At 40.0% G+C, this 26,173-nt stretch overlaps 6 protein-coding genes across 11 annotated transcripts in view; 3 read left to right on the top strand and 3 right to left on the bottom strand.

Annotated features, from left to right (window-relative positions):
* Positions 1–2,050: 2,050 nt before the first annotated feature.
* maneal (mannosidase endo-alpha like) lies at positions 2,051–4,446 on the top strand. Its single transcript, XM_087787463.1, has 4 exons — positions 2,051–2,590; positions 2,989–3,098; positions 3,464–3,540; positions 3,810–4,446. The coding sequence occupies exons 1-4, from the start codon at positions 2,113–2,115 to the stop codon at positions 4,444–4,446; spliced, it is 1,302 nt and encodes a 433-aa protein (XP_087643589.1). The 5' UTR covers positions 2,051–2,112.
* On the bottom strand, positions 4,384–9,108 carry sf3a3 (splicing factor 3a, subunit 3). The gene is made up of 17 exons (XM_087787461.1): positions 8,882–9,108; positions 8,749–8,796; positions 8,303–8,355; positions 8,118–8,223; positions 7,974–8,046; positions 7,424–7,515; positions 7,270–7,352; positions 7,064–7,202; positions 6,917–6,985; positions 6,778–6,845; positions 6,396–6,503; positions 6,237–6,306; positions 5,578–5,742; positions 5,147–5,257; positions 4,988–5,078; positions 4,866–4,921; positions 4,384–4,749 (listed from the first exon to the last, which is right to left on the bottom strand). The coding sequence occupies exons 1-17, from the start codon at positions 8,975–8,977 to the stop codon at positions 4,672–4,674; spliced, it is 1,506 nt and encodes a 501-aa protein (XP_087643587.1). The 5' UTR covers positions 8,978–9,108; the 3' UTR covers positions 4,384–4,671.
* A 460-nt stretch (positions 9,109–9,568) lies between these two features.
* On the bottom strand, positions 9,569–11,506 carry nkiras1 (NFKB inhibitor interacting Ras-like 1). The gene is made up of 4 exons (XM_087785916.1): positions 11,420–11,506; positions 11,175–11,275; positions 10,615–10,856; positions 9,569–10,207 (listed from the first exon to the last, which is right to left on the bottom strand). The coding sequence occupies exons 2-4, from the start codon at positions 11,266–11,268 to the stop codon at positions 9,965–9,967; spliced, it is 579 nt and encodes a 192-aa protein (XP_087642042.1). The 5' UTR covers positions 11,269–11,275; positions 11,420–11,506; the 3' UTR covers positions 9,569–9,964.
* Positions 11,507–12,379: 873 nt separating this feature from the next.
* rpl15 (ribosomal protein L15) lies at positions 12,380–14,400 on the top strand. Its single transcript, XM_087787460.1, has 3 exons — positions 12,380–12,585; positions 12,661–12,797; positions 14,048–14,400. The coding sequence occupies exons 1-3, from the start codon at positions 12,414–12,416 to the stop codon at positions 14,351–14,353; spliced, it is 615 nt and encodes a 204-aa protein (XP_087643586.1). The 5' UTR covers positions 12,380–12,413; the 3' UTR covers positions 14,354–14,400.
* Positions 14,401–15,606: 1,206 nt separating this feature from the next.
* Positions 15,607–20,263, top strand: nr1d2b (nuclear receptor subfamily 1, group D, member 2b). Of its 2 annotated transcripts, XM_087787459.1 has the most exons (9): positions 15,663–15,678; positions 15,775–15,941; positions 16,850–17,023; positions 17,107–17,195; positions 17,268–17,412; positions 18,169–18,737; positions 18,797–18,982; positions 19,242–19,452; positions 19,530–20,263. In XM_087787459.1, the coding sequence occupies exons 2-9, from the start codon at positions 15,884–15,886 to the stop codon at positions 19,724–19,726; spliced, it is 1,629 nt and encodes a 542-aa protein (XP_087643585.1). In that variant the 5' UTR covers positions 15,663–15,678; positions 15,775–15,883; the 3' UTR covers positions 19,727–20,263. The 2 variants fall into 2 exon arrangements, with proteins under 2 accessions (XP_087643584.1, XP_087643585.1); XM_087787458.1 differs by having other exon boundaries at positions 15,607–15,941.
* A 702-nt stretch (positions 20,264–20,965) lies between these two features.
* thrb (thyroid hormone receptor beta) overlaps positions 20,966–26,173 on the bottom strand; it is a 51,491-nt gene continuing 46,283 nt past the window's right edge. For all 5 annotated transcript variants that reach the window (XM_087787455.1, XM_087787456.1, XM_087787457.1 and 2 more), the window contains one exon: positions 20,966–26,116. In XM_087787455.1, coding sequence (XP_087643581.1) covers positions 25,875–26,116 — 242 coding nt within the window. In that variant the 3' untranslated portion in view covers positions 20,966–25,874. The remainder of the gene's footprint in view (positions 26,117–26,173) is intronic.

Genomic DNA, 26,173 nt, shown 5'->3' with positions numbered 1-26,173 from the left:
TTGTGTTTCCTAGTCCTGACTTTAGGCCTCTTTCCAGGTAAACACATCAGAAACACCTTAACTAGCGAGGCATCCAGGATTTACTATAAAATGATGTTCTACATCTGAACAAATTTGACTATGTCCTTCTAATATACACACATATATTAGTATTTGCTTTTACTGATTTTTATCCCGGCTCCCAACTTTATCTCCAACTAACCTTCTTTTTTACTAATTATAGAAATGGCTATATAATCAGAAAACACTAGAGTCCTTGGAGACTCCTTCCTCAATCTATATGAATAACACTTCCTCTCTGGGAACAAAGTGCTGCTTTTTATTTCTCGTTCAATATCAACATCCTTAATTCAAACAACGAAACGTTTGTGCTCTTCCTTGGCATGAACCAAATTTCTGCTCACTGCTGGTGAGTTCTCCTCTAAGGTGACCTCAAAAACTATTTAATACATCTTCCTATAGATTGATTTATCTAATCCGTCTTTTATCCAATGCTTTCCTGCTCTTTCTAACTCCATCAACATTCAAACTTACATGATAACTTTCTGTTAAGTTACCTTTAATCCAGAGCCTAAATTCAAGGGGAACTGATGGGCAACTAAAGTAACTCTCCTGACTTACTCATACGTTTTAGTTGCAGTAAGTCCAGAATCATGACCATGTTTTGAAGTTATTACTATATGCTAAGTTCTCCCCCGTCTAAAATCTCAGTGAACAAGAGGTTAGTCGGGCGGAGTCCATTATGATTCAATTTTCAATTCAATTTTATTTAAAGTGTCTTATCATAACAAAGTTATCTCAAGACACTTTACAGTTGAAGTAAGACTATGGTGGAAAAAGGAAAAACAGATCCCAGCAATGATTTAATAATGGCTTCACTCCTCCTTCAGCCAGCTGTTATCACGCTCTGCTTTGTTCATACAACGAATCCCTTGGAGGAGGACACTTCCGGGATTGACGACAAGCAGCGACAAACCTTGATGTTTGACCAATCACAGCAGAGTGGTGTGAATATGGTTTAAGAGATTCCCTGTCAAGAAAAGGAAGTGTTTTCAATAGAGGGGTCTTAAGCACATTTTCTGATGTAAATATTTCAGTTAAAGGAGAGTTCTCATACTGATGAGTACAATATAAGTCCAAGATCAATTTAAGGCACACTCATATCAAAACATAAGTTTCCCTCTAACTACTCCCTGAACTCGAAATGCATTTATACAGCGGTGTGAAAACTTGGTCCTCAAGGGCCGGCGTGGTGCAGGTTTTTGTTCCAACCGATCAAGCATGCACAGTTCAACGAATGAGGTTTCAGCTAAAACAAGCAACACTAGACTGATAGTCAACTGATTTCACTTTTGATTGGTCAAAAGGTGTCCTCTTGATTGGTTGGAACAAAAACCTGCACCCACTGCGGCCCTTGAGGACCGAGTTTGCCCATCCCTTAGCATATATCAACTAACCAGGCTGTTTCTATTTCATGATGAGTTTTATTTTGCCATCAGAATTTCAAACAGAAAAATGACATACCTCGTTTTCCCTTAATCTTCTACCCATTTGTATCTTAGACTGGCCATCCAGAAATGGACAATGGCTTCTGTGAAAAAAACGTTTAAAGAAAGCAAACGGAAATTAAGAGAATCACAAGAAATTAAGACAAACGTTTGGTGGCATTTACAAAGAAAGCAATGGATACCTAATAAACTAATATCACAATAAAGAAAAGTTAAATGTGTAAAAATAAGCAGCTGTACAGATGAGGACGAGGACACAACATTACTTGTAATTAACAAAAGCTTCACAGAAAAAGTCAAGTGTTAAATAAAGGTTTAGGAATTGTGGGGCCGGATTAAATTGCAATTTTTGAAGAAAAAAACCTTGATCGTGGACGATAAAAATGATGGCGCAAAATATAATATGAAATATAAATAAAAAAGATAAAAGACATAATACTTGGCAAAAATGAGTGTGTACTTCGGCAAAACGTGATTAAGTATGTTTTCAATATATTTTTCGTTGCGTCACTTTACAGACGGTGCCTGCCTCCGCCCTCGCCACATCAACTGTCGGGTGTTTTGATGGCGCAGTCGAGCCTCGGCAGCACCACGGACAGCGACCATGATCCGGATCCGGAGGAGAGCCCTTGTGTCCCTCTTCCTCTTCACGCTGTTCTTATTCGGAACCATGATGGGCCTGCGGACCCTGAAGCCGAGCGAAGGCTTCTCCAGCCTGACACCCGGGATCGGCTTCGTAGAGGGTGACAGACTCGACAGGCCGGAAGTGAAAGCTGACGCGAACCAAATCCAGACCCAAGTGGTCTTGAGCAGTTCGGATCAAGACTCCAGCATTTTCTACGACGTTCATATATTCTACTACCTGTGGTACGGAGCTCCGAGCCTGGACCAGAGATACATCCACTGGGACCACGTCCTGGTCCCTCACTGGGATCCCAAGATCGCAGCCAGTCACTCGCAAGGGAAACACACTCCTCCCGACGACGTTGCGTCCAGTTTTTACCCCGAGCAGGGACCCTACAGCTCCAGAGACCCCCAGGTCCTGGAGTCTCATATGGCCCAGATTGAAGCTGCAGGAGCAGGTGATTCGAGTCATTTATTTCCTAGTCTTAATTTCAAAGAGAAGCCTTTATTTAACTAATATAAAATGCATTTTTTGTTTGGGACAAGATGGCTCTGCTTTTTTAGAACAAGCACTGGGAACTAGAATATCAAGCCACAACACTTAATGTGAAGTTTTTTCATGTTACTAAAAGTGAACTCCCAAGTTGCCTTAAAAGGGTTTTTATTATCTGATGAGTGTAAGAAAGGGATATCCTGAAATCTAACCATTTTGTATATACACTGCATTAAATGTAAAGTTAATACACACACGTTGACTTCAGACTGCTGAGACAAACATGATGACTGAAGAAGTTGCTCACAAGTAATCAGAATGATGAACTATCTAACCAAAATTGACACACAATTGGTGTTTCAGGGGTGTTGGTGTTGTCATGGTACCCTCCTGGGGTGGCTGATGATCATGGGGAACCCACAGAGGGTCTTGTTCCTGCTGTGATGGAAGCAGCCCACCGACACAGAATCAAGGTTCAATTCAAGTTAATTTAAAAGATAATTGCATGTTTATACATATGAACTCAATAATAGTCTGCTTTATAGAATATTAAAAAAGACTCGGTCGATTCCAAGTTTAGGCTCCGAGAAAAAAAACCCGTAAGAACAAACACAATTAAATCAAAATTTAACATTGCTTTAAAGTTTAAAGCATTCAAAACAATCAGTGACATTTGACATCGGAGGAAAATAGCAAAGACAACAGGAGGGTTAAAGTGGGGAGATCATTTGAATTCATTTTCAATATTAGACAATTATGTAGTAGTATGTCAGTATGACAACATAAAAAAATGAGAAGTTTGTCATTAATATAACATGAAGGTTCTTCTGATGTGCAGGTGGCGTTTCATATTCAGCAGTACAACGGACGGACAGGGGAGAGTGTACGTGAAGACATTAAGTACATCATAGACAAGTGAGTTTGTCAATGTAAAATGACAATATTATTGACTTTGTTGGTTTTTGTTGATGCATTTTATTGATTCTGCTTTCATTGTTAAATGTTTAAAGTCTATCAAATTTAGAATAAAGGAATTTGCAAACATTCAAACATTTAAAAAAAAAAGAGTAAGTTTAATTAACTTTTTTTTTTTCTAATTCAGCAGATGAATGTTAAGAACATTTAAACTTAGGTGTTCAGAGCGGTACATTGTTGGCGAGTTTTAAACGTGTCCCTCTCCTCAGGTACGGTAAACACAAGGCCTTTTACAGGTTCAGTTCCAGCATGGGCCAGGTCTTACCCATGTTCTACATCTACGACTCCTACCTCATCCCTGCCGAGTCCTGGGCGGAGCTTCTGACTACCAAAGGCTCCACTAGCGTCAGGGGAACTCCTTATGATGGAGTTTTCATCGGCCTGGTGGTGGAGGAGCGCCACAAACACGACATCGTTTCCGGCGGCTTCGATGGTATTTACACCTACTTCGCCTCCAACGGCTTCTCTTTCGGCTCCTCTCACCAGAACTGGGATGTCATCAAGACCTTCTGTGATTCCAACAACCTGCTCTTCATCCCAAGTGTGGGTCCTGGATACGTGGACACAGCCATCCGACCATGGAACAACCACAACACCAGGAATCGGGTCAATGGCCAATACTACCAGACCTCTCTGCAGGCCGCTCTGTCCGTACGACCGGACGTTGTGACCATTACATCGTTCAACCAGTGGCACGAGGGCACACAGATAGAGAGGGCCGTACCCAAGAAAACAGTCAACCGGCTGTACCTGGACTATCAGCCCAACCAACCGGATCACTACTTGAAACTGACCCGGCAGTGGGCTGAGAACTTCAATAAGGAAAAGGACAAGTGGCTTTTGTAGAAATGTTAAAATTCTTAAACACCTGTGAAAGTAAAAGACTTGATGAACATATCCAAGAGTGACAGGTAGACGTTTTTTTTAATACTGTTGTTTAAATGTGTGGACTTGGACGATTACGGCTTGGATCAGCCGCAGCAACCCATGTGGATTATGAAGGAATTCCTAATCACAGAAGTTTGTCTGTTTGTGAAATGAGATTTTATTTTACATATAAAAAGAAACTGTTTAGAGTAATCCTTGTCTTTTCAGATCCTCGTAGGTCTTCTTGTTGACCACGTTGCCGATGGAGTCCTCGTACTCCTCCTAAGAAGGACAAGCAGTTGTAATCATCCTTCTATGATTCATTTCAAACTTTAAATACAATTAGTTCAGTGAAAAATAGTTTTCAAATCAGCTTCTGGTAAATTCAGATAACAAACCTCGGTGTCAGGTTGCCATCGCTCAGATGCCTTCTGGGACTTAAGCTTCGCCCAAACTGTTGAGGAGAAATCATTAGAAAAAAGAAGCCACAACACATTGAACACCAAGACTGAAGGCTTACGAGAGACTGCATCCTCGATCTGCGTTACATTCGCAAAGTGGGCTGTGTTTGGGATTCCCAGGCAGCGCATTCCATGAGCATGTCTCCATTCCTGTTGACAGAAGCACAGGAGTGTTCAACCCTGTCCTTTACAGAGTGGAGAAAGATGAGCGTACGTACTGCAAAGTGTCTCTGGAAAGCTTTGGGGCCCCTGTAGGTGTAGTTCCCGCAGATCTCACAGTTGTAGTTGATGTTAAGTCCATGAAGTTTGTAGAGCCAGTATGGGATCGGCTGAAAGGAGAGAGGAAAGAAGTATTTTACTATCACAGTGAGTTTGCGACCAAACCGGGTAAGTTTGCAGCTGCCAGTGTATCAAGGTGCACGTATTAGGGAAAACGCTAAAAAGTCCCAAATAAAAAGGTAAAACAAAATGAATGCAGTCGTAAAACTGTGTTTGAACTATGAAGAAATATTGTGATCAAAAGATATGAAAATGACCAATTTGGCTAAATCAAAATCAATGAAAACCCTCAGAGAGAGAGAGCTTTTGTAACCTTTATTTTATGGAATAGAATACTTGGCAGAAAATAAAGGTTTTTTGTTGGCCTCACCTTTCCATCCCAGCCTAGCGGCAGGTTCTTGGGGTTGTAGATGATCTCATTGTCGTCATCTTCACTTTCACTCTCGCTTAGCTGTTCCTCCTCCTCTTCCTCGCGCTCCTCTCCGGTCCTGGCTTGCTTCCTCTGAACGTTCTCATGCGTCAGCTGCCTCTGCTCCTGCAACATCACCAACATAGCATTCTTATATCCGTCTAATGTACCTTTGATATGATTCTGGGGCTCTCTTGGCTTCAGTTTAATAATTACATTGTAACCAGTTACTTTCATTAGCAAGTAAGTAAGTAAAGGTTATTTGTAAAGCGCCTTCTAGACCAGGGTCACAAAGCGCTTTAACAATCAAAAACAATACACAGTTAAAATATATACTTTAAAAGGTCAAGACACAAACACAGGAGTCCCAGAAAATCAGGGAAAAGCCTACATTTTTAAAGTAACCCTCGCAAATCTAATCTTCATGCAGAATGTGTGTGTTTTAATGCGTGTCAAATTATGACTCGTTTATAATAGATGTTGTTAATATTAAGTTGGGTATGATATTAAATTTAATGCAATATTTTAATTACATATCATTCTAGGTTAAACACGGTTTAACACCCCTTTACTATATAGCGATCAAACAATTGAACAATCCAATAATCATATCTACTTACTCCCAAAACCTCCACGTATTCATAAATCTGAGCCTCCAGGAAGCCAATTTCTTTGTTCCGCTCTGCATCTCTGTGGATCAGAAATGCAAATATTAAGAAAACTATCAAGAGAAGTTACTCTAAATGTTAGAGCTTGATATGATCAAGAGCAAATGTTACTTTTTTGGCCCTTTGGCTTTCGGGTTCTTTGCAAAGAGAGATGGATCAAGGGATTCCAAAGATTTGCCTTTGGTGCCGAAAAGTCTCTGGGCTCTCTCCTCCAAAGTTCTGTCAAAGAGACGCATATAATTGTTATGAACATAGGTCATCAACTTAAGAGGAGATTCAATAGTAGGTGGAGGAAATGTTTATATAACCAGCACATACAACACATTGTAACGTTTTTATTAATATATTTTCTCTGACAAAAATGTTACTTCTACAAGGACAAACATAAACACTACAATATCAGAAAGACCAGGTTTGCAACATGTTTGTTTAGGCAAATATATGAAGCCTGATTAGATCATAGTGCAGTTAAGGAAATGTAAGCGACTCTTACCCTCCACATTTCAGTCCTAGCGCCATGAGAGCGGACTTCAGTCTGTCCAAACCCAAGGATGCCAACTCCTTCAGGGAAAAGTGAGAAGCTATTTATTGCTGCACAAATATATCAAACAATCTAATGATGCTCTCCTAACCTCCCAGGAGGAAAATGCAGACAGGTCCAGATGGGCTCCAGAGTGGGTCAGAGCACTGCTGGCTTCTTTCTGCAATTAAAAAGATAGGAAATGATTGAAACGACAACATTTGAATACAAAAACGCCTAAAAAGGGAATAACACTGACAGGCCAGCCGGGAAATGTTCCACTCTCCCACTTCTTCTCAAAATCAGCCAGCACTCTGCCATAGAGGTCATTATGATCCAGCAGAGGCTTGACCCTATCGGTGTAGTCCTGCAAATACTCCAGAAGCATCTCCAGATACCTTCAGAGTAAAGTAAAGTGAGTATACACAGAAGTGACAGACGTATCAGGGGATACCACTGATCTACCTCTTATACTCAGAGTTCTTCCTATCCTTGGAGATGTCAAAGAGCTGGTCAAAGGAGGACAGGTAAGTGATGTACTCCAGTTTCTAAAAATCAAAGGTAACAGGTTAAAAGAGAACAAAAAAATATGTTCTGAAATGAGAAATGAAGAACACACCTCTGCTCCCTTCAGGTTGATAAACTTAAGGTAGCAGTCGTGGAGGTCCAGGTAGCGTCCATAACCTTCCTCATCTGTGAACTCCACCAGGTCTGCAGAGGGACAAAGGTTATTGGCTATATGAAATAAATGTATTTAGGATTGACTATTGAATTAGGAATAAACTTTAAGAAAGACACAAAATGGTTTATTTTTCGTAAAATTAAACGACAGGAATGGATGAAGTTAAAGAAAACACTATACACTTATCCTTTTAAGATAAACTGAAACTGAGGAGCAGAAAGATAAAAGTCTACAAAATTATAACTGGGTAACTGAATATTTTTAAATAAAGAACATTTTATCAAACGGGGGGTAAGAGGAAAAATATTGCTATCCTCTTCATTTATTAGTCACTAAAAGGTGCAGAAGAATATAGATATCATTCATTGATATTCATTGGTGTTTCTATTTTAGCATTTGAAACAAAATTGTTAAAAATAACTAATGCTTAAATTAAGGCAGAGGACATGATGTTTAATTCTGTAGATACAATTGAAATTAATCTTACTCTGAGCCTCTTCGCTTAGATTTTCTCTGGCTTTCAGAAGCTCATCAAACTCTGCAGACATGGGGATGGATATCTGGAAGCCACAAAAACAAGGTGAAGGCACAGCATTGATCTAATACAAAGTTTACTTGGGGAAGAACCTACCTCATTTGGATGCTTCCTGTGGAATTCCTTGATTTGTTTCAGTCGGTTGTAGAACTCAACAACCTCATTTGGACCCGATATAGCCCCCAGTTCATCCTTCCTCATGCTAGCAGACGGATAACAATATTTACGACCGTAACAAAACAGAATTATCAGACAAATGCATAACATTCTTTTACACATACCCATCTTTGTCTTCATAGGAATCTCGGAGACTTGCGCACACATCCATATACCTCTGTTACAAAAGAAGTGAAAATTAAATACCAGCTAAAACCATTGGAAAATTCAGCCAGTTGTACCAGCATATTTAAAAAGTCAGTTTTTAATTCTTGAATCGATACCAACTATCGTATAACCTATAATTGAAAGAAAATTATGATTGCTTCAGTTTTTTAGTGTCTCATTCTGGGAAAAATAATATTGCAAACACAACAATACAATCAAATGTATCACATAAAACCACAATTGGTAATAATATGAAACAACATATGCGTATATTTATTTTACTTTTACCGTTTGAAAGCATATACGAAATATTTTTTCAAGTAAAAACTTAAACTCCACTGTATCATGCGACGTTGAAAACGGATATAGCTCTGTTGCTAACGATTGAAGCGATGTTTCTTACGTCCATCATGGCTCTTGTCCTGTGGTCAGAGTTTATTTGGTCCCGTAACTGGAAGAAAGGCACACAAATAAAACATTGTTTAAACGTATTCCTATTTTTCTAAAAGGCGAGTTAGAAATTGATTGAAACTTACTGTAGATTTCTTGTGTAGCATCTCTTTTGTTTTAGCGTCCATCAGCCTCTCCCGTTCTTCATGGTAACGACGCTGTTGCTCTAAAATGCTCTCCATGTTAAAACAATATATCTTCCAATTAAACTTAAAAGAAGAACCACGAAAAAACGAACAGCAGTAACGAACGTATTCAAAGAAAACACTACGTAGGCCCGCGTTGTTTGGGCTTCGCTAGCTTCCGCGTTTAGTCTCCCTGCGCATGTGCGGGTGCAACCTTCAAAAGCGCTTAGAAAACATGAATACATGTTGGTTCCGCACACATGAGGAAGGAGTGAGGCGAACTGTTAATGGAAAAGTACATTGTGATATTATGAAGAAAAGTGCAAATTATTCTCTCATTCCTACATAAAACCTTATAATAAAAGGAAACAATCTCAAAGCACTGAATTTATCATCTTTGCATAAAGCAGTTAACAGCTATATTTTAAATAAATGTTGAAACATTCAAGTACAATGTGTCTAGACTCTAGAAGCATTTATTATATGAATTTCAATCAATATTTTGTCAACTTTATATTGTAATATTGGTAGATGTAAAATGATGCTGTGATTGAAAGGAGAGCTACTGAACATCGTTTTTTAAAAGAACAATTTATATGTATAACAACATGGAATAAACTGGAATAACAAAACTTTAATGGAGTGGAATATTTTTATTCAATAATAGTGGCATTTTTTACTCATCTTCTGTAAGACATTAATGAAAATAGTGTCATTGCCTTCTAGAACCTCCGAATACAAAGCCATGTGCAGTTATACGTAAACATTTTTCTTTTGAGAAATTTCAAGACCAGCATTAGAGTTTAAATGTATGGTAGAAACAACACACCGGACACAACAGAGGAATGTAGTGGATTGTACAGGTAGCAAAAATAATAAATACTTCTCTCAGCATGGACAGTGCAAATATTAATATAGCTGAGCTGGAAGTTTTTTCTAATATAATCTCTATCAACAAAGTAAAAAGTTTTATTGAGATGTCAGTGGATTACTAAGTAGTGGTCATCAGTTCATTTCTAGCTCCTACTTGGAACAGTCTGGGTGTCACATATCACTGTTTGGGACCCCCTTGTTCTTGCGTCCAGGAAGAGGAAATGAAGACTTGCTCTGAGGTTGCGTGAGCCTGCTGGTGAGCTGGGTGAACGGCTCAATGAGGGAGTTGCGTTCGGCCACGCTAACCTCCCACAGTTTCACCTTCTCACTACGAGCCCATTGCTGTGCCGACTCTGGGTCTACTTGCCGATGCTCACGCAGGTCCGTCTTGTTCCCCAACACGATGATGGTCACCTTTGCAGATGGACCAAAGGTTAGGCTTCTGACACACAAAATTACTTCAACAATTTGGCTATAAAATATTGATAAAGTCATAGTTTTGGAGCTGATAGGGAAAATCAAACCAGGACTATGTGAAGTAGCATTTAAACAGATGATAAAGAAACAAATTACATTCTAATCTCAATACTAATATCACCAGAAATAAAAGTTTTTTTTTTCAACTACAGCTTTTTCTTGTACTTGCACTCGTTTTTTTCATGATTTTTTATGTTGCCCACCAGCATTTAAGTTTAATACATATTCTTTAGACAATTCTCATACAAAATTCAAGATGCCCTATTCAGTAGGATGGGCCACTCATAAATGTAACCAAACAATCTCACAATAATTCACTAAACACTGATAAAATTTGGACTCACCTCTTTTTTGTCTTTTGACTTGTCAATCTCTTTTTTTAGACCTTCTACCTTTTTGAAGGACTCCATGCTGTCTATACTGTAGACCAAAACAAAGCCATCTGCAACAGTGTAGTAGTGTTTAGGGAGGTCCTGTGAGTCGTGGAGACCCTTGGTGTCGTACAGTCTGAGCTGCTCTTTCACCCCTCGGTCAGTTTCCACTGAGGCTACATACACATCCTCCTGGGTCTCGGTAGACTCACTGCCTGAGTCAAACAGGATATAAAAGAAAACAGAATAAATAAGAGTTCATAATAAAGTGTTCTTTATTTTCATTTTTGGAATCATGAGAAATAGAGGAAATGTAATTTTTATTGTAAAGTTTATGACATCTGGGACCTGTCATCATGACAATAACAACTAAATATGCATAAGTAGAACATGAAAATACAATTGAACTTAGGTGAAGGCTTTAGAAATTCAATGAACACCTGAACTACTTATGATGAAATGACAATAATTGTTTAATAACATTGTTACGTGATGACGTGATGTAAAAAAGAAACCACCAGGAAAGTACTTACCTACGTTGTGATTACCGTACAGCAGCTGTTCAAGTATGGCGGTTTTCCCAACAGCTGACTGACCGCATACCACGACCTTACAGCCTTTTCCCATATCGACGCTAGATCAGAAATAATTAGCATTATTTTAAGAACAAATTAAAATTATAAATTATCAAAGCAGTGGCTTTTGGATCGAGCCACATAATCTATCGTGTTTAGCTGTAAAACAAGTCATGTAAAAAGATACCTCGAGAAAAACCTACCGTTAATGCAGTTTATATTCAATATTTAAAAGTGTTGCCAGTCAAGAGTCTGTTGTCCATTTTTTTTTTCCCACTTCCGCATTGTTGGGTTACTACACATGCGCAAGGTTGTGTGGCCGATTACGTTAAACAACGCACTGCTACGTTTATTCTTGTTCCTCAAAAATTATAATATTATTTAGAATACAAATGTCGTTCCTAAATACTTGGTCTATATTGATTAATGTGTGTTTCCGACATGTATCCCTTCCACCCTTATGATACATCGCCGTCCAAAAAATAATAATATATATCTAGAAAATAAACTTAAACATATTCATATGCGTCATATTTTAATAAAATATTAAATACGATATTTACTACAATATACTTAACAATATTTCCAAAGAGCGCGCGTGCGGAAATACGTCACAGATTTGTCATAAACCGTACCGGATGCTAACGCTCTCTCTTTCCGGCTGGTGCGCCATCATGTAAGCGAGTGTTTTGCGATTCTCTTCCAAACAAAATCCACTTGAATCTTCATTAAAACTGACCCATCCTGTAATTCTTGAGCGATAAATGTGATCATAGCGTAGGTTATGATAAAGGACAACGGCGATTTCTTGAAAATGTAGGCTCTTGATTGTGTTTAAACAGGTTTTACTCCAGCTAAAATGCTACATGTCATATAGTCGGTGAAAAAGACTCGTGTTGCTGAATAACCTCGTTCTCAACAATATGTTAATTCGTTAGCTAACCAGTGTCGTAACTATAACATTTAAAATGTTTTACACTCTTATATTTCATTTTATACGTGCACAGGCGTCTGCTCGGTTGTAGCTAACTGCTACCTAGCATGCTTTCCGCTTTTAGTATTTGGGTCTTGTTTGTGGTTCGTAATTGCTATGTTATCTTAAAGGGGTTTTTGTATGTAAACGGCGACTTAATATTGTGAACGAACTTTTGATATCATTTATTGACTTATTTTTGTTCCTCTATCCATGCAGTCAACATGGGAGCATACCGGTATATACAGGAGTTATGGCGCAAGAAGCAGTCCGATGTGATGCGCTTCTTGCTCCGTGTCCGCTGTTGGCAGTATCGTCAGCTGTCCAGCCTGCACCGAGCTCCCAGACCCACAAGGCCTGACAAAGCCCGTAGGTTGGGATACAAGGCAAAGCAGGGTAAGTTCTCTCCGTTCAAATACGAACGTGTCCAAGTCACCATCGGGACTAACTTTTCATTGGTGGTCTTAACAGGATACGTGATCTACCGTATTCGTGTGCGCCGTGGAGGCCGCAAACGCCCCGTGCCCAAGGGTGCCACCTATGGCAAGCCAGTGCACCATGGTGTGAACCAGATCAAGTTTGCCCGCAGTCTGCAGTCAACTGCTGAGGTGAGTTGATGTTTCTGCTACAAGTGAAGGATTGCAGTCACTCTTGTGGACATTAAATCCCATGTGGTGTTGTACGTTTTCCATGTTGAATATGTCATTTGGGGGCTTTATTCTTCCAACAATGGCCAGCAGAAGATTTTCCTTTTCATTCAATGTTTGCTGAAAGCTGTTACAATCATTGTATGAAGACTGCAAAGTTTCTATAGAAGTAAAAGGAATGTTAACTTGACCTGTGACCCTGGTCTAGAAAGGCACTTTACAAATTACCATTACTTACTATTAAATTCATTAACATGGACACACATAAGTTAAGGTTAATTGTAAAGTGCCTTTCTGGACCAAGGTCACAAAGTTCTTATCTTGGTCTTCCTCCAATAAGACTAACTTAAAAACATCCAAATCCCTCAGTTGTGCTCGTCCGTAACGTCAATCTTGTATTGAATCAACAACATGAGTAATTGTTCTGGTAGAAGGTAAAAAAGTCTGTATTTTAAGCTGTTTTGTAGCAGAAGTTTAAAGAATCACAAGAAATACAGAAGGAAGTATTCCAGGTAACTATCACGAGCGCTTTCAGTATAGAGGGACTGTGCGCTCTAACCCGATAGTTGCATAGAGCACTGTCACTTTAATATTAACAGCAAACCCTGAACTGATGGTAGAATTTCTCAACAAGTTTTTCTTGTGTTTTTGGTTTTGTTCCTGTTGAGTAGAACTTGTCCTAAAGATAGTATCCACAATTTCTCTATTGTTTTGTCAAGTAAAGCGTAGCTAAATTTGAGCGCTGTTCAGATGAAGTTTAAAACTAATGGTCTGAAATTATATTTATCAAATGGACTTTTCTTTGTAATGTGTGTATATAGCTTCATTTCTCAACATAGTTTCCATAATATCCTGTATATAGTTCAACTCGGTGATGCTTGGGTGTTAATTTACCTATTTATTTGCCATTTCAATTTGTTGTTACACATAACAATATTATCTAGTTACCCAAGTTCAGGAAAACTATTTTGTTGCCACATAATACAAAATGTTTAAACATTAAGATATAGGCACTTGAATGTAACGAATATAAAAGGACATCACTAGAGGTCTTCAATTTAGACGTTGCATGTACATTTCTTTGTCCCTTAAACGCATCTGCTTCCATCTTTGCATCAGTCAACATTTGAACTGAACCCTTTAAATCCCTCATTTGAAACTGAAAGAAATACTGCTGTGTGACAACCTAACGATCCTCTTTTTTTCTGTAGGAGCGTGTCGGCCGTCACTGTGGAGGCCTGCGTGTGCTCAACTCTTACTGGGTGGGAGAAGACTCGACCTACAAGTTCTTTGAGGTGATTCTGGTCGACCCCTCCCACAAGGCAATCAGACGCAACCCAGACACCCAATGGATCACAAAGGCTGTGCACAAGCACAGAGAGATGCGTGGCTTGACTTCCGCTGGAAAGAAGAGTCGCGGTCTGGGCAAGGGCCACAAATTCCACCTCACCATCGGAGGTTCTCGCCGTGCTGCTTGGAAGAGACGCAACACCCTGCAGCTGCACCGCTATCGTTAGAGAGCCCTGTTTGTGTGTACATTGGAATAAAAGCCTTTTTATGGTGATTATTCAGCCTTGACTCCTTGTATCTTACTGCTGTTTTCAGCTTGAATATATTTGGAGGGTTATTTTTTGTGCCTTTTCAAAGTCCTATTGGGTCGTCACAAAAATCTGACCTCTACAGTTGGACTCACCCCAACTATAGTACTGGTGAGGGGAGGTTCAGTTAGAACGGGTCTCCAAACTGGTCCTCAAAGGGATGGGCTGGTGCAGGTTTTTGTTCCAATCAAGAGCACCCCTGGGTGTCTTCAGTGTAATCAGTTGACTGTCATATGTTTCAGCTGAAAGCTAATTGGTTAAACTGCACATGCTTGATCGGTCGGAACCAAAACCTGCACCATCCTATGAGGACTGGTGGAAAAGAACCATAGAAAAGAATGTCCCTGCATAAAATGCATGTATTCTACTTTGTCTTATGCAGTGCGTACCTTCCAGTTGAACACTAAAGACATTTGGTGCCAACTCAACGGGATGTGGTTTGCATCCGGTAGTATTTGAGCCAGGTTAAGTTAAATACCTTATGGTGGTATTTTAGATTAACTTTAAGCCTTTGTGAAAAGACTTGATAGTGTACTGGCTGGTAAAATGTAGCAAATATGACTAATTCGGGGCATTTTGAATGCCTACACACACTACTGGTTTAGTGTGGTACCCTCTGACGGCTCACTTGACCTTGACACCATCAGTGCCCTAGATAACCTATGAGACCCTTAGTGCCAGCATAATACCGGAGCTCTCAAAGAGGAAAAAAGTAATGAAGGAGAAAACATTCTACAATCCCAGACAGGGCAGAATAACAAACGATGAGTAAATGGAAGTGAGCCTTTTTTTTACGTATTTATTCAGTAGCTTTAATATACAGTTTACTCAGGGGTTTGATTTTGAATCCTGTGAGAGTGGGTTATGACAAATTAAAAAAAAAAAGTCAAAACTTAGGTCCACCACCGGAAAAGCATGAATTTAAATCTGTTTGATGGCGTCCAAAGTATTTTATCCAGTATCTTTTCATAAATGTTCTTTAAATGTTTTGGTGAAAAGGCGCACTCGGCAAGAATAATTAAAAGGGACACTTTTTGTTCAACGCTCTGCAATTCTTTCTTGAAAAATGTATAATTGGATTAAAATGAAACGTGTACATAGAAGTGGAAATATGTCAGTGGGTTAGCGCGCGGGGGACGTACGATGGGAGGAGCCTCTGCCTCAGATCACGTGTCTCGATGCCGCTCGAGCCTGTGAACGCTGCTGCTGCTGCTGCTGCTGCTCGACACTTTCTGGTTCCGATGGTAAAGACGACATTTCTAGCTTTATCTTAGTCTTCGGTGTATTATCTCAGCGTTTTTCTTTTTAAATATAGTGTTATTTTCTTGTTTTTCGTTTAGTTTTTCCAGTCTTACCAACTAGACTGTAACATTCGATATGTCAGGATTTTGACAATTCTGCTGAACAGCGGCTCGTGGTTGTGTTCATCGCCTAAAGAAGCGACTTTATATGATATTTGGCGGAAGAGGGAAAAACCACAGAAAAAACATGGAGTCGTCCAAAACAGGTAATTACTTTATATTCTCTCTATTTGTTGTATCTTCTCTATTTTCTGAAGTTATTCTTTGTCTGAGCATGTTATAATGTTCTTCAATACTATTATAATGTTTTCCTGTGTAAAGGGGGTTGGGGTGACAGGGGGGTGCTCTCGCTCCAGCGGCTCTGGGCAGCGCGTCTCACATGGACTCGTCCGCCTAGCCATGTGCGTCTGTGTTTACGTTCCTCGTGCGTCGTCGCTCATTGGTCGAGCTTCTCAGTGACGCAAATATTGCATAAAATCGTGCATGGAAGGGAGCGTCACATGGGACGAGTCTCGGCCAATCACAGCGAACGTTTGGTGTGTACACGTGATTCGTCTGTTAGTAGGTCGCGTTGACCCAGATTCTCACATGCAGCAGCGTGTTAGTGCCACGTGGGGGCGTGTTTTACTTCCATAGTTCTTCGACGGTTGCATGAAATGTATGCAAAAATCACATTTATTTGTTCTAAAAAATATCAATTAACACATTGTTTGAATAAAATACCGTGCATTTATTTTTTAATTATAAATAGTCGGCTTACGGTTTCATTTATGAAAGACAACAAACTAAAAAGAAACTAAAACATAAAGAGACAAAATGTTTTTAATAGAGAGTTAGTTTTGGTTTGAGTTTCTATTGATATATTTTCGTCGACCGTGTTTTAATGGGACACACTTGAGGCAGCCATTATATAATGTGGTTACCTAATCAGTCAGGATGGAATGAGGCGAAACCAGTTCAGGTCATATTTAGGAGAAGAACTCAGTTATTTATTGCGCCTACATAAAATGTCTACTATCATTTCAAAGTCCATCTTCAGTGGGTGTATAACCAGGATACATACAATGTGTCTAACGGGGTGATTTTACAGGTGTTTTTTTTGTAACATTTTCAGGTGGCGTCATATCTTACATCACTTCCTCCAGCCCAGACTCCTGCCACAGTGACTCCTCCAATGGCAGCTACCTGTCCTCGTCTCCACCCCGGAAACCTTCGCTGAGCCAGACCAGGTCTGGACCTGTCGCTAAAAAGTCACGAGCGTCCAGCTCCACAAAATGTGGAATCACAAGTAAGAGGGATCTTCTTCCTGATAAATGTGTCACTTTTATCAAACCCGTTTAATTTTTAACTGACAATAATTTATTTTCTCAGAAATCGAGGGTCTGGTGCTGCTGTGCAAAGTGTGTGGTGATGTCGCTTCCGGTTTCCACTACGGTGTCCACGCCTGTGAAGGCTGCAAGGTGATAGAAAACACAAAGACAAATGCACCGTGCAGTAACTTTTGATAATAAACCATACAAATGTCAACATAGGGCTTCTTCCGGAGGAGCATCCAGCAAAATATCCAATACAAGAAATGCCTTAAAAATGAGAGCTGTCCCATCATGAGGGTCAATCGAAACCGCTGTCAGCAATGTCGCTTCAAGAAGTGTATGCTGGTTGGGATGTCCAGAGATTGTGAGTACCAATGTTTTCTGTGATAATGTTTCTCAATTATCCTGTGTAATATTGCTTTTGCTTAGTTAATAGCCTTAAGAATATTTTTTTATAATAATCAATAGAATTGTTATACATTTTTACTGTCATGCTTTTGTTCCGAAATCTCTCTAGTGTTGTTTTTGTTGTACTGAAGACGCCTTCCCACTAATTAAAGCATAATTCTCTTTACATAAAATACAGATACATCTCTATATTTTTAGATTATATAAAATTAAATTTGATATTTAGGAAGAAAGAGAGACATAAATAATAACAATTACAATTAACAATTAATAAACAATTTCCCGAAGGAGATATCCAGAGGGATTAATAAAGTCTATCTATCTAAATGACGTCTTTGCTTCCACCTAGTGGACGGGTTTAACAGTTCAATAGTTTTTCATTCTCAATTTTAAATACTGCAACACACCATTTCTGACTATTTGAATATAGTTTCATACTTATTGTATATATTTACAACAATAATTTTGTTTATATTGAGAAAAGTCATATTTACAAACAGCTGAGAAAGACTTAAGTATTTGTTTTGGTCGAGCATCTACTTGTTGAACAATGAATGCAAACATTGTTGACTAAAACGCAACAAATGTATCACAATAAAAACAAAAATAACTATTACACCTTGCTCATCTTTCCCCTTAGTTCACATACACAACTTGCCTAACACAGGTGGTCTGTAGAAGAAGAACTAATTTCAGTGCTCCTGTCTTTCAGCGGTGAGGTTTGGTCGCATCCCCAAGCGGGAAAAGCAGCGCATGCTGCAGGAGATGCAGAGTGCGATGAACAACATGATGAACGACAGGCAGACTCAACCGACGGCTATGGAGTCCAACTCCGATACTGTGGAACCTGCCCAGAACTTCACCTCTTCCTCTTCACCACACTCCAACCAGTCAGACTCCAGTTCTGACCCGGACCCCTCTAACAATGGCAGCCCAGGCTCGTCATCAGACAGCGGTGCAGAGGAGGTCATCGGTTCCGTGACCAGAGTTCACCAAGAGACCTTCATGTACAACCAGGAGCAGAGTTCAGAAGGCACGTCCCAGTCGGGGCCGAGTCATGTTGCGGAGCAGCACGCGGGAGCGGAGCAGCAGGCCTGGAACCATTACAACAACACCTCCTCCATCATGAGCTCTCAGGGGCTGGAGAACGTCAGGAGCGCTGCCAGCAGCCACTGTCCCTCCTACGCTCATGGACCATGTCCAGCTTCTTCTACAGAAGCACAAACCCACGCAGCCCACACCGGAGCTGTGTGGGGGGGCAGTGGCAACAGAGCCCATCTGGTGAGTTGGAGCTAAAAACCCGCTACAGGTGATGTAAATCTAACTTATGGTTCTTTCAGGTGTGTCCCATGAACTCCTCTCCACACGTCAACATGCACAACTCTGGTCACGAGGTCTGGGAGAAGTTCTCACAAAGCTTCACCCCTGCTGTTCGAGAGGTGGTGGAGTTTGCCAAAAAGATCCCAGGATTCAGAGATCTGTCCCAGCACGACCAGGTCTGCCTGCTGAAGGCGGGAACCTTTGAGGTACGGATTGTCTGTTATTAAAACAACGTGCTTCACCTGAATCTTATCAACTTCAGAGGCAAAATAAATGATAAATATTCATCTATAAAAGTATTATTTCCACTTTTACCGATAAATATCATCATCATAAAACCGGTCATTTGCTTTTTGTTGTCGACTTTGTCTTGAAAACACATTCAGTTAATTTCGTTGCACCTCAGAGTTTGATCACTTCAAAACGTTTGTTAAAATCTTATCTCTTGTTTCTCTGATCGTTCAGGTGCTGGTGGTTCGCTTCGCCTCTCTGTTCGATGTGAAAGAGCGAACTGTTACCTTCCTGGGTGGAGAGAAGTACAGCAAAGAGGCTCTGCGGGCGATGGGGGCCAGCGATCTACTCAACTCCATGTTCGACTTCAGCGAGAAGCTGATGAACCTGGGCCTGAGCGAGGAGGAGATGAGCCTCTTCACCGCCGTGGTTCTGGTTTCTGCAGGTGTGTTACCGTCCTGTTGACATTCACACGGTGACTTTAGTCCGCAAACTCACCCTTTGAACGCCTTCTCTTCATAGATCGCTCCGGCATAGAGAATGTGAATTCTGTGGAGGCGCTTCAAGAGACTCTGATCCGGGCGATGCGGAGCCTCATCACCAGGAACCACCACAATGACTCTGCAGTGTTTACCAAGCTGCTGCTGAAACTGGCAGACCTGCGTTCGCTCAACAACATGCACTCTGAGCAGTTGCTTGCATTCAAAGTCCATTCCTGATTGGACTCCGGTCCTCCAAATAGACCCGGTGCCAGTGAGTGGGACTAATGTGAACCACTTGCCCACTTCTTGCACACTCTCAACGTTCCTGATAATGGCTTTGGGCCTCTTGAAAAGAATCTTGAAATGCTCCAGTACTGAGTTAAAAGTATAATTAATGTGTTTGAGTGTATATTTACAGATGTACCATTTAGCTCCATGAAAAAGCACTTGTCTGTAGGCTAGCGTGCTATTTTTACATAGAAGTGCAATACACTGGGCAGTTCCTCGCGGCGACATGAATGAGTGTCCAGTCAAACTGACACGACGTCGTCACGAGGACTCCAAGAACATGTTGCAGTATAGCTCTGTGTTGAATGTGGTTGCTTGATGCAAAAGACTTCTCTTCTACTATCCTTTCTTAAATGTGTAAATATTTGCTGAAATATATTCCGTGTGAATGTCTGAAGAGGAGCGAGTGCATGCCTCGGAGCGTGTGAGGTTATTACATTATTTTCACCCCGAGTACTTCAATAAAACATTTCAGTGTAAGATGTGTACAGCTGTTGAGATGGTCGTTATTTCCTGTCATTCGAGAATACAACATGTTATTCACTTGAAAATCAGCAAAACTAAAAGGGAAACACAATCAGTTGTTTTAAAAGGTAATTGAGGAGTTTAAAAACAAATTATAGTCACAATCTTACCGAATAGAAATGTACCAAATCCTGGACATGATAGAACTTTTGTTTGTAAAGTTTATCTCATTTTAATGAACATTAGCCCAAACAAAGAACAATACCCCTTCCACCCAGCAGGGTGCAGTGTAACCCACAAAGGTGTAGCTCATGACTACTTTCGCCTTCGTGGCTGCTGTCCCGTGTCACATTTTTGACATCCTCATTTAATCCTTATAGTTTTATTACATAACCCTTTCAGTCCAGCTGCAGTACATTAAACACAGCGAGACTAAGATCTAGTCTACAAAACACGTGTGGGACTAGTAGCGGTTGTCCCATAGAGGGCGCTAGACCTGGCTGTTCTTTTTTTTCTCCATCTTAATTTTTTTCTAAATTATTTTTTAGTTTGTTTTTTGTTTTACTTTAACTTTCCTCTCCCATTTGCTGCCAAACTTTATCTTCGGAAAAAACACGATAATTATCTCTCAAGTGATCACTACTCAATTAACACAAATAAAATATATTTTTAGATCTTCTCAACATGTCTTTCAAACATGGTGTTTTGAAATAAAACAAGCAGTTCTTCCACAATATTCTTTATTAGCTGCTATTTTCATCATGATCGTCATATTTAATACAATATTTTCCCTTTTGACAGAAAAATAGCTTTTGTATGGTCTGAATTGTAGCACGGTCGCCTCCTTATGAAACAACACATGGGACAACAGTGTAGTGGCACATCTTTAGTAATAGTTCTCTGAACCCACCGACTGTTTACATGCACCAACATCATGGCGGCTACAGATACATATACATCAATGGAGATGAGTGTTATTTACTCTTTTAAATGTCCAGCATTTTCTTGCAACCGTTTTTCAGTTCCAGTTTTTCCAGATATTCTGCACAAAAATACATTCATTTTCCACTGAGCTTGTTTCTGCCTGGTTTCTGCTCTGCTCTGCACCAGGCACTTGGCGTCCAGGCCACACTTCCGTTATTCTGCCGATTTAATCCGTTAGTTTAGTCCGAATGTTGAGGTGTGTTAGTTGAGTGCCGGAATGGGAGATTATTTAAGCATAAATAAAGACACCCAGCAAGATTTCACATTATATAAAGCTGCCTTTTTAAAAAATATACTCTGTATATATCTGACGTCTTTGTTATCCTGCTACTGACGCTACAACAATTCCTCCAGATTTCACAGTAGATCCAATTTCATTTCATTCATTTAGGATGAACTTATTGACCCAAATTTATCCTTTCACCAATTTCAAACGGAATGTAGTCGGTTTACCTTTGATGTTAACTCAAGGCAATTCTGACTGCAAAAATAGAATGTCCTCTTCCACCTAGAGCAAGACCTTGTTTTGGAAGATGTCGCCACTTATACTTGGTGTTCCTGGTTGTGATTCTAGTCTTCTAACACAGAGGGTTCATGCAAACTTGGTCTCTCTGATTGTCGGTGCATTACATCTGTGCAGATTACGAGGTGTGTGTTTGTGTGAGGTCAAGGTTATTCGAACACTGCTATTGCTTTGAGAGAAGGCATCACAGAAAAGAGGAGAGAGATCGACCACAAACGATTACAAACGAAAGCAGCAGCCAGAGGACGGCGGTCAGAGATAGCAAGCTGGAGTGGAAGAGACGTCCCGCGAAGAGGGAGGGATCGGATCCGAAATCACAACTCGCGAGGACTCAAATCATGGGTTCGGTTACTTGCGTTAGGCAGAGCGAAAACTACGTCATTGTCACAAGATTGTCTGGTTTCTTCTTTGTGCTTTAGTTTGTTGGTGTTCCTTCCTTCACTGCCCACATGTTCTCATGAACACTTCATTCTTTAGAGCACATCCATTGATCGCAAATGTTAGCCTTGACCTTTAAGACATGGCACCCTATCAAGTCCAAACGTCCATATCCAACTGACCCTGCTGGCTTCTTTCTCAAAAGCTCTAGTCCAGGTTTCGGGCAGATAATTCCAGTGAATGTATCCTGATTAAATAAATCAACATTTGTGTCCTTGTACTACTTTTTCAGTCCCTGACTGGAGCATTTTCTATTCATAGTAGTTGATACAATGATTTTGGGAAGCTCTTTGTTTTTACTTACAGTGGTAAAAAAACCTCTCTCACTTTCCAGTCCAACACCTGAGTTCTTGTTAAAAAACAATATTTGGAATAAAGTTCAATAGTATAATTATCAACGTGCAAATGTGCTTACTAGACTGAGTGACTCCTGATTCTAAATCAAAGACACAGCAGAACTAAATTCCTGTTTCTAAATGTTTTTAAATACAAATCATATCTGGATTTTATTTTAATCACTCTATGTGTGTTTTTCTATTGAGTGTCAGACCTGACAGAGATCATGCATTAACTTCAAATTAGAAACTATATTATTTAATAGTAATTATTTAAGGTTCTAGCCTGTTTACTTCCACCCATTGGATAAGTGGTTCTCAACTGGTGTAGCTTTGTGAGCCAAGATTTCTCCATAATGACAACCCATGACAAACACTTTATAGATAATGCAGTTTTGCTTAAGAAGGTAAAAAAATGAAGTGCCAACCCTGTGGTTAGGTAGGATGAAGCTCCGGTGAAATATCTGCCACTTTTTGTCTATTTTTTCTTCATTGATGTCTGAATAAAAGGAATAATTGGGACATTCTTGTGTCACAACCCACTAGTTGAGAACCACTGCTTGAGATAGTGTCTTTTATCAGTTCCTGTTAGATAAGGAAGGGGAACGCTGGTTTGCACAAGTAGATGTTTAGGGTAACTTTTCAAAAGCCTCAATATATTTTGAACGATTAATGTTTGAATTAATCCTACAGAATGTGACAGTAGTTCCATAGATTGTGTTCGTAGGTTCTGTTGTTTTGAGCTTTGAGCGCAATGTTATGAACAACAACCAGCTGTAACATAATGACCACTAAATGGTTACAATGACCAGCAGTATCAAAGTTGCTGTTCCTTCTTCAACATCAACTGCCTACTTTACATTTCAAACAACTTTAGTGGTAAGAAGTAAGTGATCATCGTTCATCACAGCCTTGCTTTCAATTGCGCTAGTTGCTTTGGATCATCATTTTTTTTCCATCTTGAATCTCAATTTGTCTTTTGAAGTCAGAAGTAAGATAAACACTGCCTAAAGAAATGAAAAGCTCAGGTACATTATTGCTTACTTTTCCAACATCTTCCATGATCATTAGCTCTGTGCTGCCAATTTATCCAGGTACGCCCGAGTTTCTGATGGAGAACGTCTTGATCTTGTGATTAACATTCATAACTTAAGAGTTAAATGTATTGTTGCCAACTTCCTGCTTGAAATGGTCAAGACAAAGCCAAGAAACATTTGATTATTTGCTCATCATTACACTCTTTAACAAGAAGCACATCCTTAACAGAGAATGGTATTTAAAAAAAATCGTATAAATAGTTAAATATTCTAGGATGGCAAAATGAGTGAGCAATGTTTCTGCTTAATGCTGCTTCTATTTTAAAATCACTATTAAAACAAATCATAAAATCAAAGTCTTCACTTTCATGAATCAAGAACTGTGTTGTTAGTGTCAGAAAATAAAGATTACGTTTCCTCAGGCGTCTCTTACTGTAATTTAACACAGCACTGCAGCATTCTGGGATGCTTACTTCTCTATTGTCTTAAAGCAATATGATATTAACAATAACACCCTTTTCACCATAGTCACAGTAAAGTTGATTTTAAGTATGCAGTATTTCAAATAAATGTTAAAGTTTTCTGCACCATCTTAATGATGGGGGTCTTTTGAGCAACAGCAGTGAGAACCAATAAAAGCTAATGTTGTGAAACCATAAAAAATAAATCCTGATTTAACTACAGAACACCAACATCACTTCTAAGTCAGTCCATTACAAACAAATCCTGAACATTTTATTCAAATATATCCATCGTTTTTTCACCTGTTCTGTTTACAAACAAACCAATGGAGTTCACAACTCCTTGGCAGAGGTACACATGTTAAGTAAATTACACCTGAGTCAGTTTGAAAATAAGCAGATGACAAAAGCGTCAGTTTTGGTGACCGACTCAGTTGTTTGCTCATTGTAACACATTTATTAGCGACACTTGTTGGTGGTCATAATGTTATAGCTGCTTAGTGCCGACCTCCCTCTGTTAACGTGTCTTTGATAAGAAAATGTTATCGTATGGTAAATTAGCTGCCATAGGTTTGTTTTTCATTTCAAGAATGTTGAGACAGTTTCATCTTTCCAATGATTCTTAAGACACTTGCAGGACTAAAACATTTTTTAGAATGATCTAATATTGGGTCTGATCACTTTTGGCTGAGACGTTTGAACGACTAGAACAGTTGGTGTACCTGGGTTTGCTGTAAACCTCTGCCATGATTGACATTTGAGTCCTTTAGAAAGACGTTAATCCTGCATTAACCAATGAACTCCTTCCAAGCCATGACGTAACTGGACTCGCTAACCTTCTCAGTATTTCCTATTAATTGCATTATTGTTGCTCTCAGAAATTCAGTTGACCAGCCTCGGTTTGGCTCACTTCCTAACCGGGACCCAAAGGATCAGATCCTAGGTACCAGTTTCTGGACATGGTTGTTGACTCTGTCCACCCTTGCCACCCTGATCTACTGGTTCCTCGAGTCGCTTCTTTCTTCCCGTAGTCTCCAGTAATCTCTGATCACCATACCCCAATAAATCTGTCTAGCAGGGTGGAGATCTACAATGACTCCATCTCTACCCTTTGGTCTTTTTTCCTGAAATGTATATGCTACAGAACCAACCAAATGAATGTGACCCGATAACCCAGCATCGCACCTGATCCCTAAGACCCCAAAGAGTTGTCTCTTTCTCCACCAAAAGGTTTAAAGTTCATAAATGAGGGTACAATGTTATCAGCCAGTAACTTAAGACTCCTTCCTAACATGGATCGACCCGAGGTTGGCGACCTCTCGAGAACCAGACCAGGTTTAAGATCGGCGCGCTCGCAGCATCCGGTGGTTCACAACCCTCGTATCTTCGCGTGGCTGCCAAATGGATTGACTATAAGCAGGGTTAAAGGTTTTTGGGGGTTCAAAAAACAGCTGCAAATAGAAAAGAAAAAATCCTACATGATCCTAAGTAAAAGCGTTTGATAGCCGTCATGTGTCAAGTCTGGTTCATAAGAAAGGGTTTGAATACAGAGGAAAGAAAAGAAAAGTTGTTAGCAAAATGAAAAGATAAAACAGCTTCACACCACAAACATAAAATCTGGGGTAAGAGGTATATATCCACAACAATGACAAAAAACGAATAAAAAGACAAGGAACAGAATAGTTGTAATAAGTCTCCTCTGGGTACCCATTCACAGGACTACACTGTAATTGTGACTAGTTACCCGTAAGTTCTACACTAGGTCAGAGAGATATGGAATGTGTGTGCTAGTTGAGAGTTCTTGTGATGGATTCTGGCGGAAGGGAATCCCTGGGGGCCACCGGGGTGCCCAGGTCAGTCCTCAAAGACCTCCAGAAAGAGAGGGGGGAACAGCTCGTTGGGACACTCCACTTTCATGTGCAGGAAGCGACTAGCGTGGCAGGCGCCAATCATCCGCAGATCCGTCACCTTCATTAGCAGCTTGGGCCAGAAATGTGGCACTTTGTGTTTTCGGTAGTTGATATAATGTTCAAAGGCCAGCAGGAACTCGTCTTGGCATCGCTCGATCTGTTCCACACTGCTGAGGCCGGGACGATCTGAGGAGGCCGACAGAGGTGAGCGTGAACGTGAGAGTGGCGTGTTATGGATCGTGA

This window comes from Callionymus lyra, chromosome 3, assembly GCF_982586985.1.
Source record: "Callionymus lyra chromosome 3, fCalLyr1.hap1.1, whole genome shotgun sequence".
Taxonomy (NCBI): Eukaryota; Metazoa; Chordata; class Actinopteri; order Syngnathiformes; family Callionymidae; genus Callionymus; species Callionymus lyra.
This window is presented reverse-complemented; position numbering and strand designations above follow the sequence as displayed.

Coding starts and splice junctions, on each gene's coding strand:
- maneal (XM_087787463.1), top strand. CDS start 2,113: ATGATCCGGATCCGGAGGAGAGCCCTTGTGTCCCTCTTCCTCTTCACG. Junction 2,591..2,988: donor GATTGAAGCTGCAGGAGCAG/GTGATTCGAGTC, acceptor TTGGTGTTTCAG/GGGTGTTGGTGTTGTCATGG. Junction 3,541..3,809: donor ATTAAGTACATCATAGACAA/GTGAGTTTGTCA, acceptor CCCTCTCCTCAG/GTACGGTAAACACAAGGCCT.
- sf3a3 (XM_087787461.1), bottom strand. CDS start 8,977: ATGGAGAGCATTTTAGAGCAACAGCGTCGTTACCATGAAGAACGGGAG. Junction 8,047..8,117: donor ACAGGAAGCATCCAAATGAG/GTAGGTTCTTCC, acceptor TGTGGCTTCCAG/ATATCCATCCCCATGTCTGC. Junction 6,846..6,916: donor CTGCATTTTCCTCCTGGGAG/GTTAGGAGAGCA, acceptor TTTTCCCTGAAG/GAGTTGGCATCCTTGGGTTT.
- nkiras1 (XM_087785916.1), bottom strand. CDS start 11,268: ATGGGAAAAGGCTGTAAGGTCGTGGTATGCGGTCAGTCAGCTGTTGGG. Junction 10,857..11,174: donor GTACGGTAATCACAACGTAG/GTAAGTACTTTC, acceptor TGTTTGACTCAG/GCAGTGAGTCTACCGAGACC. Junction 10,208..10,614: donor AGTCAAAAGACAAAAAAGAG/GTGAGTCCAAAT, acceptor CCATCTGCAAAG/GTGACCATCATCGTGTTGGG.
- rpl15 (XM_087787460.1), top strand. CDS start 12,414: ATGGGAGCATACCGGTATATACAGGAGTTATGGCGCAAGAAGCAGTCC. Junction 12,586..12,660: donor GGGATACAAGGCAAAGCAGG/GTAAGTTCTCTC, acceptor TGGTCTTAACAG/GATACGTGATCTACCGTATT. Junction 12,798..14,047: donor GTCTGCAGTCAACTGCTGAG/GTGAGTTGATGT, acceptor TTTTTTCTGTAG/GAGCGTGTCGGCCGTCACTG.
- nr1d2b (XM_087787458.1), top strand. CDS start 15,884: ATGATATTTGGCGGAAGAGGGAAAAACCACAGAAAAAACATGGAGTCG. Junction 15,942..16,849: donor CATGGAGTCGTCCAAAACAG/GTAATTACTTTA, acceptor TAACATTTTCAG/GTGGCGTCATATCTTACATC. Junction 17,024..17,106: donor CACAAAATGTGGAATCACAA/GTAAGAGGGATC, acceptor TTATTTTCTCAG/AAATCGAGGGTCTGGTGCTG.